The sequence below is a fragment of the Heloderma suspectum genome, chromosome 2 (genome assembly GCF_057233095.1).
Source record: "Heloderma suspectum isolate Gila_16-S chromosome 2, 16-S_ref, whole genome shotgun sequence".
In the NCBI taxonomy this organism is placed as follows: Eukaryota; Metazoa; Chordata; class Lepidosauria; order Squamata; family Helodermatidae; genus Heloderma; species Heloderma suspectum.
In genome coordinates this window covers 30,903,382-30,916,992 of record NC_139459.1, presented here as the reverse complement: position 1 = coordinate 30,916,992, position 13,611 = coordinate 30,903,382, and the positions used below count along the sequence as shown (strand labels likewise).

Here is a 13,611-nt window from a genome sequence, read left to right as displayed (position 1 = left end):
ACAGCACCTAGTTTTTGCAATTTTTTTTATATATATTTGATGCTGCATTTTAAAAGCATCTGTTTTTAGCTGCTCAAGTATTTATCTCTTTTAAATGCTGAATTTTCATTGCTGCTTTTAAAACACTTTTTAATGTGTTTTATTACTGGTTTTAAAGGGGATTTATGAGGACACATTCATGGAGAATAAGGCTGGTTTGCACATAATTACAACCTTTGGTTTAAACAACCCATGGGTTGTTGTGCACGAACGGGAGAGAGAGAGCACGCTGCTTCCCATGTGTCTGTCACTTCTGCTTTTATTCAACAACCCACAGTCAGCTCCTTCATAGGTTGTTGAGCATGATGTCCAAACCCGGATCGGTCCCTAAACAACCCAGTAGTAGTTAGTCCCTAAACAACCCAGTAGTTAACCCATGGTTCATTGCTGGGTTATCTAGTGGTTTGTTTAGTCCCTGAACAACCTATCAGTCTGGGTTCAGACATTATGCTCAACAACCTATGAAGGAACTGACTGTAGGTTGTTGATTAAAAGTGAAGTGTTGACGTGCTGCAGGCAGCACTCCTGCTTGTCCTGACAGCCAATGGCTTGTTTAACCCATGGGCTGTTGATATGTGTGAACTGGCCCATTAACTACTAATCGTGAGGGTTATCTGGTACCTCCAGGATCTGATGCAGGATGCCTCTGAATTACCAGTTGCTGTGGAACAGCTGCAGGAGAGGACTATTGCCTCAGCAGGACTCTTACGTTCTTATTCCACAACCTCCCTAGGCAGCATGTTTCAATACAGAATAGTGAATGGAAAGGTCTGGTTTCTTTTCTAAATACAGTCTGCAGGAATGCATAGAAGTTGTGGTTATGAGAATGGTTGGGGGGGGGGGGTGTTGCATGACCAAAACCAAATAGGGTTGCCAACTATCTAGGAAAACAAAACAGCCTGGCCTGCACCTGTACCTTCAACAGAGCTCTGATATGCAGAAATCAGGAGGTGAAACTTTTCACGCCATGGAGCCAAACTTAAAAACGAAACAAAAACCTCCCAGTTTCTGCGGCTCAAGCTGCTTCTAAAGAGGCACATATAGAGGCCGGTTCGAAAGTGGGCAACCTTAAAGCCAAACCATCACCCGCCATTCTTCAACTTGATTTGGTGTGGGAGTTCTTCTTGTAGCCTTAACCAAGTTGATTCAGATGTCAGGGATTCGTACTTCCCAGTCATTGCAGCGCCATCCTAAACGCGCCAACTCAGAAGTAAGTCCCAAGTTACTTCCGAATTAAGCATACGTCGCCCTGCAGCCCTAGCCTATACCGGCCCGCCTTCCCCCACCCTGGAGCCCTCCAGACGTTTTGGACTTCAACTCCCAGCAGCCCCAGCCAGCATGGCCAACGGTCAGGAACGCTGGGAGTTCTAGTCCAAGACATCTGGAGGGCGCCAGGCTGGGGAAGGCTGCATTCCCGTCCCCTCGGAAAGCAAGCTGCATTCACGTCGGCGCAATTAAGGCCGCAACCCCCTAGACGCACTTTCGCAGGAGTCCGCTCCATTGAACACAGTGGGGCTTACTCCAGAGTAAATCTTCGGAGGACTGCTTTGCCTGTGCGGTTGGCAACGCTGCCTTAAATCTTCTACCTCTTACGCCCTTGAGCCGCCCTCCTCCCGTGGATCGCTCCCTTTCCCCACCCACACTCGGAAGGGGTTAAGTTAGACGTCAAGGCCGAGCCCCTCACCCTCCCCCGGCCTGTGTCATCGCCTCGCCTCCGATCCCCGTTGCCAGCTGGGCGCGCTTTCTTTGCAGCAGCAGCATCGCGCCGGGGGGGTGGGCAGCAGCCGCCGCCGCCGCTTCTTCGTCTCCAACGCCGCCGATCGCCCGGGCTCTTTCCTCCTCGCCTTGCACACCACACAAGCTCGAAGATGGCGGCTCAGAGCCTCCTCGCCCGGTTTGCCCGCCGCCTCCCCGCCGCTTCCCGCCGGGGGCCCGGACGCGGGACGGTGCAGCTCGTCCTCGGAGCCCAGGCGAAGGTGAGAGCGGCGCGGGGAGCCGTTTGGAGGCGCCCACGGCCCCCTCCGCGCCCTCGGCTTTGCTTTCTGGGCGAGGGAGTCGATCCGGTGCATACGCTTGCTCGGAAGTAAGCCGCGTTTATTGGAGAGGGGCTTAGGGGCGAGTAACCAATGTTAGTCCTATGTAGAGTAGGCCCACTGAACTGAATGGGAGCCAAGGTAGTAAGTCAAGTCTCATTCGTTTCAATGGGTCTGCTCCACGTAGGGTTCACGTTGGATCCCACCCATTGACTCCTCGGCCGGTTGAGCGTGCGCTTAGCTTAGGGTCGCAGCCTTCAGTAGGGGTGGTGTGACCCTTCGCCGCTCGACCTGCCGCAATTAGAAGGCGGTTTTGTCTGGCCCCATGCGATAATACAGAGCTTCACCTATGGAACTCAACCCTGAAATCTTGAAGGGTTTAAAAGAATCCTTAAAAGGATTCCTGCATTGAGCAGGGGGTTGGACTCGATGGCCTTGTAGGCCCCTTCCAACCCTACCATTCTATGATTCTGTGAAAGGCACAGGAGCAGGCTGGGCTGCTGTCTTCTCTCCCCTCCCTGGCAACCCTTAGCGAAACGCCCACCACTGACATTTCCTTGCCCTCTTTCTGCTTGCATGCCTCTTACCCGCTAGCTAGCCCGGCCTGCTTCCCTTTGCCCCTAGCGGGGTCGTATCCACCGACGAGGGCTCCGCCTTCCCCCCCTGGGGCAAGAACATTTCCTTGAACTAGAGGCCCGAAGATTTCCCCGCGACTCCGCTGCTGAATGAGTGACGCGCCTCCAGCCTTGCGCGCCCTCCCTGCTTGACCAGCCGGGCGGGTTCATTGCTGCGCGTCCTTCAGCTCTTGCAAATAGCAGACGCCCGTGTGTTGGGCTGACTTTGGGGAGGGAGGGAGCTGTGCGGCCGCGGCCACTCCGCCTCCAGTTGTGTCTGGCTTGGTCGGATGGAGGATACGAGCGGGGCGGTGGGAGCAGCAAGGTGGGCCTAGTGTAGAGGACGCCTTGCCCCTTTAAATAGGTGGCGGCTCAATTCCGTTTCTCTGAAGGCCTTGGACCGATGCCTTCCAACAGCCCGGTCCAGCCGACGCATGCTTTACTCCGCAGGAAGGACTACCGAGTTTAATGGGACTTACTCCAAAGGAAGTGTGTGTGTAGAATTGTGCCTTTCAGTGCAACTCTTTCAGTAGGTTGGCGGCCTGTGGGATTTGCGTGCCTAAGAAACTCTGGGCAAAATGGGCCAGCAGGGTTACAGCACCTGCTCTCCTACAGATATTTTTGCTCTCCTACGAATATTTCCTGGATGACTTTGCTGCACAAACAAGGAAGGACTCGGCAAAAAAAAGCATTTTGGTGCCAATTGGCACTCCAGCACCTTGGCTTGGTAATAAGTCCTCCTGATTCTTTTTGCTTCCAAGCCTGTGTGCTTTAGTATCGCGGCCTCTGCCAGTTCTTGGCTCTTTCTTATCTAGAGTGTGATGTTAGCATACCTTTAAATATTGGAGTTCAGTTGAAAGTTTCAAGTAGGAATGGGACAGTCAGGATTATGTAGTTTTTAGACTAGCGGGGGCCAATGGTAAAATCAAATCCAAATATTTGATAGGCCCATTCTAGTAGGCACTTGAATGCATCTCCCCCCCCCCCCATGTATATGCAATGTTGCCTTATGTCAGTGGTCAGCAACCTTCTTGCCACATGCAAGCCACATGCAGGGGTGGGTCAGAGCTGGTGTGGCTGGAGGCCTGGGCTCCCCCATCTTTCTTTCTCAAACAGACACGTAGCCTCCCTGCCCCCTCCATACAGACCCACACACACATTTACCCTTGCGCCTCCCCCCCCCCATATCTCACCATGCAGAGATTGTTGTTGTTCAGTCGTGTCCGACTCTTCGTGACCCCATGGACCATAGCACGCCAGGCCTTCCTGTCCTGCGCTCTCTCCCGGAGCGTGCTCAAGTTCATATTCATTGCATCCGTGATGCTATCTAGCCATCTCATCCTCTGCCGTCCCCTTCTCCTTTGGCCTTCAGTCTTTCCCAGCATCAGGGTCTTTTCCAGGGAGTTTTCTCTTCGCATTAGGTGGCCAAAATATTGGAGCTTCAGCTTCATTATCTGTCCTTCCAATGAGCACTCAGGGTTGATTTCCTTTAGGATGGACTGATTTGACCTCCTGGCAGTCCAGGGGACTCGTAAGAGTCTTCTCCAGCACCACAGTTCGAAAGCATCAATTCTTCGGCGCTCAGCCTTCCTTATAGTCCAGCTCTCACAGCCATACATTACTACTGGGAAAACCATAGCTTTGATTAGACCGACCTTTGTCGGCAAGGTGATGTCTCTGCTTCTTACTATGCTGTCTAGGTTGGCCATAGCTTTCCTCCCAAGGAGCAAGCGTCTTTTAATTTCATGGCTACAGTCACCGTCTGAGGTGATCTTGGAGCCCAAGAAAGTAAAATCTGTCACTGCTTCCATTTCTTCCCCTTCTATATGCCAGGAAGTGATGGGGCCAGATGCCATGATCTTAGTTTTTTTAATGTTGAGTTTCAAACCAGCTTTTGCACTCTCCTCTTTCACCCTCAACAAGAGGCTCTTGAGATCCTCTTCGTTTTCTGCCATTAGGGTGGTATCGTCTGCATATCGGAGGTTGTTGATAATTCTCCCAGCAATCTTAATTCCGACCTCTGATTCATCCAACCCGGCATTTCTCATGATGTACTCTGCATATAAGTTAAATAAGCAGGGTGACAATATGCAGCCTTGTCGTACTCCTTTCCCAATTTTGAACCAATCGGTTGTTCCATGTCTGGTTCTTACTGTTGCTTCTTGACCCTCGTACAGGTTTCTCAGGAGACAGGTAAGGTGGTCTGGTACTCCCATCACTTTAAGAATTTGCCACAGTTTGTTGTGATCCACACAATCAAAGGCTTTAGAGTAGTCAATGAAGCAGAAATAGACGTTTTTCTGGAATTCTCTTGCTTTCTCCATGATGCAGCGAATGTTGGCGATTTGATCTCTAGTTCCTCTGCCTCTTCTAAACCCAGCTTGTACTTCCGGTAGTTCTCGGTTCGCATACTGCTGAAGCCTAGCTTGTAGGATTTTGAGCATCACCTTGCTGGCATGTGAAATGAGCGCAATTGTGCGGTAGTTTGAACACTCTTTGGCGTTGCCCTTCTTTGGAATTGGAATGTAAACTGACCTTTTCCAATCTTGTGGCCACTGTTGAGTGTTCCAGATTTGTTGGCATATTGAATGCAGCACTTTAACAGCATCATCTTTTAGGATTTTAAATAGCTCGGCTGGAATACTGTCATCTCCGCTAGCTTTGTTGTTACTAATGCTTCCTAAGGCCCACTTGACTTCACTCTCGAGGATGTCCGGCTCAAGTTCAGTGACCGCACTGTCATGGCTATCGGGGACATTCAGATCTTTCCTGTATAGTTCTTCTGTGTATTCTTGCCACCTCTTCTTAATCTCATCTGCTTCTGTTAAGTCCCTGCCTTCTTTGTCCTTTATCATGCCTGTCTTTGCACAAAACGTTCCCTTGAGATCTCCAATTTTCTTGAAGAGATCTCTAGTCTTTGCCATTCTGTTGTTTTCCTCGATTTCTTTGCATTGTTCATTTAAGAAGGCCTTCTTGTCTCTCCTTGCTATTCTCTGGAACTCTGCATTCAGTTGGGTATATCTTCCCCTTTCTCCCTTGCTTTTCACTTCCCTTCTTTCCTCAGCGACTTGTAAAGCCTCATCAGACAGCCACTTGGCTTTCTTGCATTTCTTTTTCTTTGGGATGGATTTCGTTGCTGCCTCCTGAACAATGTTACGGACCTCCGTCCATAGTTCCTCAGGCACTCTGTCTATCAGGTCTAATCCCTGAAATCTATTCCTCACCTCCACTGTATATTCATCAGGGATATGATTTAGGTCATACCTGAACGGTTTAGTGGTTTTCCCGACGTTCTTCAATTTAAGCCGAAATTTTGCAAGAAGCAGCTCATGATCTGAGCCACAGTCAGCTCCAGGTCTTGTTTTGACTGACTGTATGGAGCTTCTCCATCTTTGGCTGCAAAGGATATAATCAATTTGATTTTGATATTGACCATCTGGTGACGTCCATGTGTAGAGTCGCCTCTTGTGCTGTTGGAAAAGAGTGTTTGCTATGATCAGCATGTTCTCTTGGCAAAACTCGATTAGCTTTTGTCCTGCTTCATTTTGTACACCAAGGCCATGCCTGCCTGTTATCCCGGTGATTTCTTGACTTCCTACTTTAGCATTCCAATCCCCTATGATGAAGAGGACATCTTTTTTTGGTGTTAGTTCTAGAAGATGTTTTAGGTCTTCATAGAACCGATCAACCTCAGCTTCTTCGGCCTCAGTGGTTGGGGCATAGACTTGAATTACTGTGATGTTGAATGGTTTGCCTTGGATTCGTACTGAGATCATTCTATCATTTTTAAGATTGTACCCCAGTACTGCTTTTCCCACCCTTTTGTTGACTATGAGTGCTACTCCATTTCTTCTAAGGGATTCTTGGCCACAATAGTAGATATGATGGTCACCTGAATTAAATTCGCCCATGCCTGTCCATTTTAGTTCGCTGATTCCCAAGATGTCGATGTTCAATCTTGCCATCTCATGTTTGACCACCTCCAGCTTACCTTGATTCATTGATCTGACATTCCAGGTTCCTAAACAATATTGTTCTTTACAGCATCGGATTTTCTTTTCACCACCAGACACATCCACAGCTGAGTGTCCTTTCGGCTTTGGCCCAGCCGCTTCACTCTTTCTGGCGCTACTTGGAAATACCCTCTGCTCTTCCCCAGTAGCATATTGGACACCTTCCGACCTGAGGGGCTCATCTTCCGGCGTCATCTCTTTTAGCCTTGTGATACGTTCCATGGGGTTTTCTTGGCAAGAATACTGGAGTGGGTTGCCATTTCCTTCTCCAGTGGACCACATTTTGTCAGAACTCTCTGCCATGACCTGTCCGTCTTGGGTGGCCCTGCATGGCATAGCTTATGGCTTCACTGAGTTACGCAAGCCCCTTCGCCACAACAAGGCAGTGTTCTTTAAACCTCCCCTCCTGGTGCATTGAGATTCCATCGTGCCTTACTCGCTGCCCAGCTGATCGCCACTGGAAACAGGTGGTGTGCTCCTCAACTGTTTTTAGAGCCAATCAGCTGGGGAGGTGGAAGGACTCCTTACCACTCCCAGCAGGGGAGTGGTAAGGAGTCCTGGGGGCCACATGAAGTTTGGCCAGGGAATGCATGGAGCCTGCAGGCTGCCCATATGTGCCTTATGTGGTCCTGTTTTTAATTTACTATACTGAGAAGGAAGCAAGATTGCACCACTGGGGAATGGGGAAGCAGCAGCAGCATAGGCCTTTGTCTGTGCCATAGCCAGCCCTGTGGGTCTTTCTGCTTTTTTCCAGAAGTGCTTCAGCCCCCCTCTGCTTGTGTCATGTATGGCATTGTGACAGAGGGTGGCAGCTCATGCTCTACGAGCTAGTGGGTTGTCATGTGCTAGTACCTAGCATGCTTCAGTTTTTGGGATGCTGCCTTTGGTCTTTTCAGTGCCCCCCGCTTCACCCAGTTCCAGATTCTGTGCAAAGGTAATGCTGATCCTATGTTTAAAGCATACGTGGGCAACCTGCAGGCTGCATGCGGCCCTCTGCTGCTATCTGTGCAGCCCTCAGAACCCTGCCTCCTGCTCCCCATAGCCTAGCTGATCAGTCATCAGCTGGGCTCCAGGAAACAGATGGCTGTTTCCTGACTGCTAGAAACTGCAGCCTTGACCAGGATTGTTGGGGTGTGGGGTGTGGGAGGGAGGTTGAAGCCTCTTCCCCTCCCCCAGCGATCCTGCATCAGGGTCATTTGGGGGTGGCAAGGTTAAAAGCGTTAACAACCTCCCCACCCCCATGATCCTCCTCCTGAATATGTGTGTGTGTGAATGGATGTTTTTGAAGGAGGGTGTGCATGTCCTGGCCCCACTCACCACCAGCCCTGCCCACTCATGCAAGCCCTCCAAAAGCTGGGCAGTAGCCAGGGTGCCCCCCTGCAAGGTTGCCTACCTCTGCTTTGAAGTTACACACTAGACCAGTGTTCTTAAAGTGCATATTATTGGTTCTGTAAGTTTCCACTTGTGGAAGTTTAGGCTCCCATATTGCAGAATTAATTTCAAGACTGTCTTTCTGTGTTAAGTAATAAAGGACTCAGACCTAGACCACGCAGTTTGACTGAGAAACGTGTCCTTGTTAGTGAAAGGCGATGAACCGGTTTCTTGGGACGTCTGCTGTTGTGCCACTGTTGATGAAACCTGGCATGTGACTTTCCATGCTGGGGAGAATAAACTGTTGGCTGGTTTGTTCTGTTTCAAGTATCTTACACATAATACTGCCAGAAGCTTTTCGTTAAGCAGTATTATTTCTTCTCCTGTTGCATTTAGTAATGGGGAAAATGATCTGCCTTTTCATGTTTGCTATTATTTTCTCTGTTTAATAACCTGATTACAAACACAGTGCACTTTCAATTAGTAGATCCGGCCAGGAGACATCTCAAATACTTTAAAAACTGGGTTAAAAGTGGTGCTAATGTCATAGGAATGTGTGGAGGACTTACAGTTTTGTTAATTAGCAAGGCAGTCCTAAGCATGTCTACTAAAAAGTAAGCCTCATTGAGTTTAAAGGGACTTACTCCCTGGTAAGTGTACATAATCATTTCTAAGTACATTTACTAGTGAGTATGTCTCACTGAACACAGTGGAAGTTGCTTCTGAGTAAATTTGTTTTCACTGCAAGTAATCTTACTTATTATTCCCATTTAAAAACACCCACAAAGTGACCGACTGACACACAATATGATATATAAAAACAACACACTCAAAATCTTACTAATTAAGAATCTTGGACAGGTAACGTTTTATGTTGGTTACTCAGATGGCAACAATGTTAAAAATGCTGTGTCTGATTTTGGTGTCCTTTTGGCAAAATCTTGGCCCTTATTTATTTTATTTAAAATTATATACTGCTCTTTATATTACATCAGTTTTACTAATTTAAAATACAACACATACACACACACACACACACACACACACACACACTAAAATGGTTAGCTAAAGCCAGATAAAAATAACTGCAAAAAGTGGGATATAGCAGTCAGCTTCTATCTTCAAAGGCTAGTGGGAGTAAATACGATCTTGCCTTTAGAGAAGAACAAATACAGTATATCCTCTTGCCTAAAGAGTGTTCCTGTTAGGATTCCAGCCATTTCCTTTAAGCAAGGCATTCCCCACTCCTCTTCCAGTACCCCTACCCCACCCCAGTGTTCCATTTTTTATTTTCCAACTGTTACTCTCTATTTCATGGCTAATGCATTGATTTTTCTTTTTGCCCTCTTAGGTTTTTAAAAAAGGATTTTCTGTACTTCTCTAAATCTTGGGGTTCTCCCAAGCATGTTGAAGACTTCCTCTTGTTTCTCATGGCTCTGTTTTAGCTATAATCCTGTTGGCACTCACCACCTGAGTTTGCTATTAGAAGGGGTGCTCTTATGACTGCTGAGTCAGACCAAAGGCCTTCTAAATGAGCATTCTGTTCTCACAGTGGCCAACTAGATGCCTGTGAGAAGCCCACAAGCAGAATGAGGGCAATAGCTCCCTCTCACTCGTGTTCCCCAGCAACTGATATTGAGAGGCACACTGCCTCTGATACTAGAAGTAATATGTAGCCATCATGGCGAATGGCTATTGATAGCCTTATCCTCCATGACAAAGCGATGATAATTAGATAAAAGATACAGGGTTGGCCACGTCTGCTGCTGTTATCCAGTGGCCATAGCTGACGTAGCACTGGTCGTGGCTTTCTCTCCCTGTTGCTTACAGTTGGTGTCTGGAGAGAATGTGATCCTAAGCACGCTTGAAGCGTGATCTTTAGTGTGATTACTTGGAAGACAAGACTGAGAAGCTGTTAGTGGGTGGTTCCCCTGATCGGATGGAAGGAGCTCGACCTGTTCTGGATGGGATTGCATTCTCCCTGAAGGAGTAGGTTCAAAGCTTTGGGGGGTCCTCCTGGAACCCTCTTCGTCACTGGAGGCTCAGTGGCACGGAGTTCCTTCAATCAACTTTGGTTTGTGGCCCAGCTACGCCCCTATCTGGACAGGGATAACCTGGCTTCAGTTGTCTATGCTCTGGTAACTTCCAGATTAGATTACTGCAATGCACTCTACATGGGGCTGCCTTTGAAGATGGATCAGAAGCTGCAGTTTGTGCAAAATGCAGCAGCCAGACTGATAATGGGGACCAGAAGGTCCGAACATATAAGACTGATTCTGGCCCGCTTGCACTGGCTGCCTGTATGTTTCCGAGCCCGATTCAAGGTGCTGGTTTTAACCTATGAAGACTTACAGCTCAGGACCACAATACCTGATGGAGCACCTCTCCAGGCAGGAACCAACCCGTACACTACGTTTAGCATCCAAGGCTGTCTCGCAGGTGACTCCTCTGAGGGAGGCTCAGAGGATGGCAACAAGAAAGAGGGCCTTCTCAGTAATAGCCCCCCAATTATGGAATGATCTCCCCAATGAGGCCCACCTGGCACCAACGTTATCTTTTTGGCACCAGGTTAAAACTGCCCTCTTCTCTCAGGCATTTGGCAGCATATAATGAGTTTTTAATTAGAACCTGGATCGTCTTTGGCTGATAGTTTAAAAACTTGTTTTTAGATATAGGTTGTCTGTGTGGGTGCCATCTGTTTATATGGTTTTTATGTAAATGCTTTTTTCGTACTTTGAGTAATGTGTTTTAATGGTTTTTTAATTTTTGTGAACTGCCCAGAGAGCTTCAGTTATAGGGCAGTATAGAAATATATTGGGCCGCGGTGGCTTAGTGGTTAAGACGCTGAACTGCAGACTGGAAGGTTGGCAGGTCAGCAGTTCGAGACCCGAGTGCTGCGTGACGGAGTGAGCTCCCGTCTTCAGTCCCAGCTTCTGCCAACCTAGCAGTTCGAAAGCAAGAAATTGCAAGTAAATAAATAGGTACCGCCTCGGCGGGAAAGGTAACAGCGTTCCGTGTACCTCTTGGTCAGTCATGCTGGCCACATGACCACAGAAGCGTCTTCGGACAGCGCTGGCTCTTCGGCTTAGAAACGGGGATGAGCACCACACCCTAGAGTCAGACACGACTGGTTGGGGACACCTTTACCTTTTATAGAAATATAATACATGGAATGAATGAATGAATCAGAATTGAATTCTGTTGACTTCAGTAGAGCTGACTTCCTAGTATGTACACAAAGGATGCAGCCTGAACTGAAAGTAAAATAAGTGCACAATCCTATGCATGTTTAGACAGAAAAAGTCCTACAATTCGCAGCATCCCCAGGCTAGCGTGCCGGGAATTGTAGGACTTTTTTCTGTCTAAACATGCATAGGATTGTGCCCTAAGTCACAATCAATGACAGTTGCTCCTAGGCAAGTCTTTTTAGGATTGTAGTATTAACTCAGATTCAGCAAGTTTGTGAACTGCTGGCATTGTGTCAGATTTGAAATATGCTTTTGTTGCATGTCTACATAAAATAAATTTCCCAGGAGTTGCTTAAGATAGTATTAGAATATGTTATATGCTGTTTTCTACACTTAAAATGTGGCCAGATGTACAGATAGACATCACAATTGTAGCTTTCGAGTCTGTAAGAAAATCCAGGATTACAACATTTATATTGCTTAAGGGTATTGACATTTGTAACCCTTCTCTCTTTTTAACTGTTCAGTACCCTTGTTTTCAATTAGCAAAGTATAAGCAATTGCATGATAATTTCAGTCTTTCTACTACTCTTAAATATTTGCTATGATGATTAAGAGCTAGCCATTAAATGTGTCCCCCCTCCCCTCCCCTCCCCTCCCCTCAGCTATGTAAAATTGCAGTGTATATCCAACACTAACCATATCAACACACTCCACTGTAATATCGTTTTGCATATGATGCTCTAGGATGCTTTTTTTTTGTACCTGTAGATCAGCACAAATTCTATGTGTGTGTCTTTCTAAAAACCACCGATGATAGATCCCGGATTGTGCTTGAGTGCATAATATTGTACCCTGACAATTTCCCCTTTGCTTTTACTCTTCTAGACTTGCAGCTGCTATTTTTCTACCAGCAGCTGTCACAATACCAAATTTTATACTGATCCAGTGGAAGCGGTGAAAGACATACCCAGTGGGTCCACTCTCCTTGTGGGTGGTAAGTACTGGAATCTACTGCTCCTCCCCAAAGAAATTACTTGTTCAGTTCCCTCCACACCTGGGAGTAAATGATATCGTTTAGGTTTTCAAAGTTTCCAATGGAACTTACTGAAGGATTTTCGGGCAGTTGATAGAGGAATGGTGTTTAACTTGAATTCCACCATGTCCATCTTGAATGGGCATACAATAGGTCTGCTCAGACTTTTCTCACATGTTCACTGAATGCGCAGGGGGAGACCCCAGCATCATTCAGTGGTGTAACGGTAAATTTTGACGTGCAGGCGCTCATCATGATAGCCCCCATAGCCATGCTGCCAAGGACAGTCCAAAAATGCAGGCAGCTGTATTGGTCCGTATCAACACTCCAGTTCTAGCAGTTTGCACCTCCACAAGGAGCAGGCCTTTTGAATGCCCTTTTAAGTCCAAGCCACCCCTAAATACTTTGCCTTGTAATAGGGGTAGCTCACAACAATATATTGTTGCTGGGAAAATCCAGTTTCCCGCCAGTTACTGAAAGGATTGCAGCTTAGCTTGGAGTGAACAGGGAAGTCTGAGGGGGTAGTAGATAGGGATGTCGGAGGAATCCGTCCAGGGGAGACAAAGTCTGACGAGCTTTCAGCAACTTGGCCCCCTGGATTCCTGTTCTCTTACCCGTGAGCTGGCCTGACTTCATCTGTATCAGTTCAGGCCAGCTCATGGATTTTGGTTTTGTTTTTCTTAAATCGCCATTTATGGAAATTGCGGCCGCGGTTTACATAATTTATGTAAATATTGGCTGTAATTTGCACAAATTGCAGCTGCAGTTTGCAGAAATGGCAACTTAAGGGGACCTCCCCCGCAAGAAAGTTCCCGGATTTTGGGAAGAAGCCTGTGGCCTGCAAACCAAACTGGGGGCTCTGAGAAAGTCCAGTGAGCCCCAAAAGGGTCGGATTTCCCTGTGACTGCCATCAAAAAGCCCCGGGGCATCGAACCTGTGAGCCTTGGCTCTACTATACCACTGGTGTCAGTGTGTCTTCAGGCTATGCCCCATATGTGTTTGGCAGAAGGTTTGTAAGTGGCTTCCAGGCACATAGGCTCTTCACGGTGTTGGGAATCCAGATTGGGACCCAGGACAATCTTGTGGAGAGCCTACATGTCTACAGCTGTATGGCATGTCTGAAAAGACCCTTTTCAGACCTTCCACCCACTCTGTGGAGGTCAGGAGGTGAAGACAGTGGGCATGACCTTGCTCGACCTCCATGCATTTTGTATTCATGCGATTTAGAAGATCCTAAAAGGCCTTATATTTTGATTTGAAGCTGAGCATCAGTCTGCATCTGTCCCTCAACATGGGCTACTATGTCTTGCCACCTAC

General features: G+C 47.5%; 1 protein-coding gene across 3 annotated transcripts in view; it reads left to right on the top strand.

Annotated features, from left to right (window-relative positions):
• Nucleotides 1-1,098: 1,098 nt before the first annotated feature.
• Nucleotides 1,099-13,611, top strand: part of OXCT1 (3-oxoacid CoA-transferase 1) — a 94,879-nt gene continuing 82,366 nt past the window's right edge. For 2 of the 3 annotated variants that reach the window (XR_014787579.1, XM_084833146.1), the window contains exons 1-2: nucleotides 1,784-2,015; nucleotides 12,147-12,255. Coding sequence is in view for 2 of the 3 variants with exons in the window: in XM_084833146.1 (XP_084689272.1) it covers nucleotides 1,908-2,015; nucleotides 12,147-12,255 (217 nt within the window). In the remaining variant the exon portion in view is untranslated. Of the gene's footprint in view, nucleotides 1,250-1,783; nucleotides 2,016-12,146; nucleotides 12,256-13,611 lie in introns of those variants that run through there. The other variant, XM_084833147.1, reaches the window with a different exon arrangement.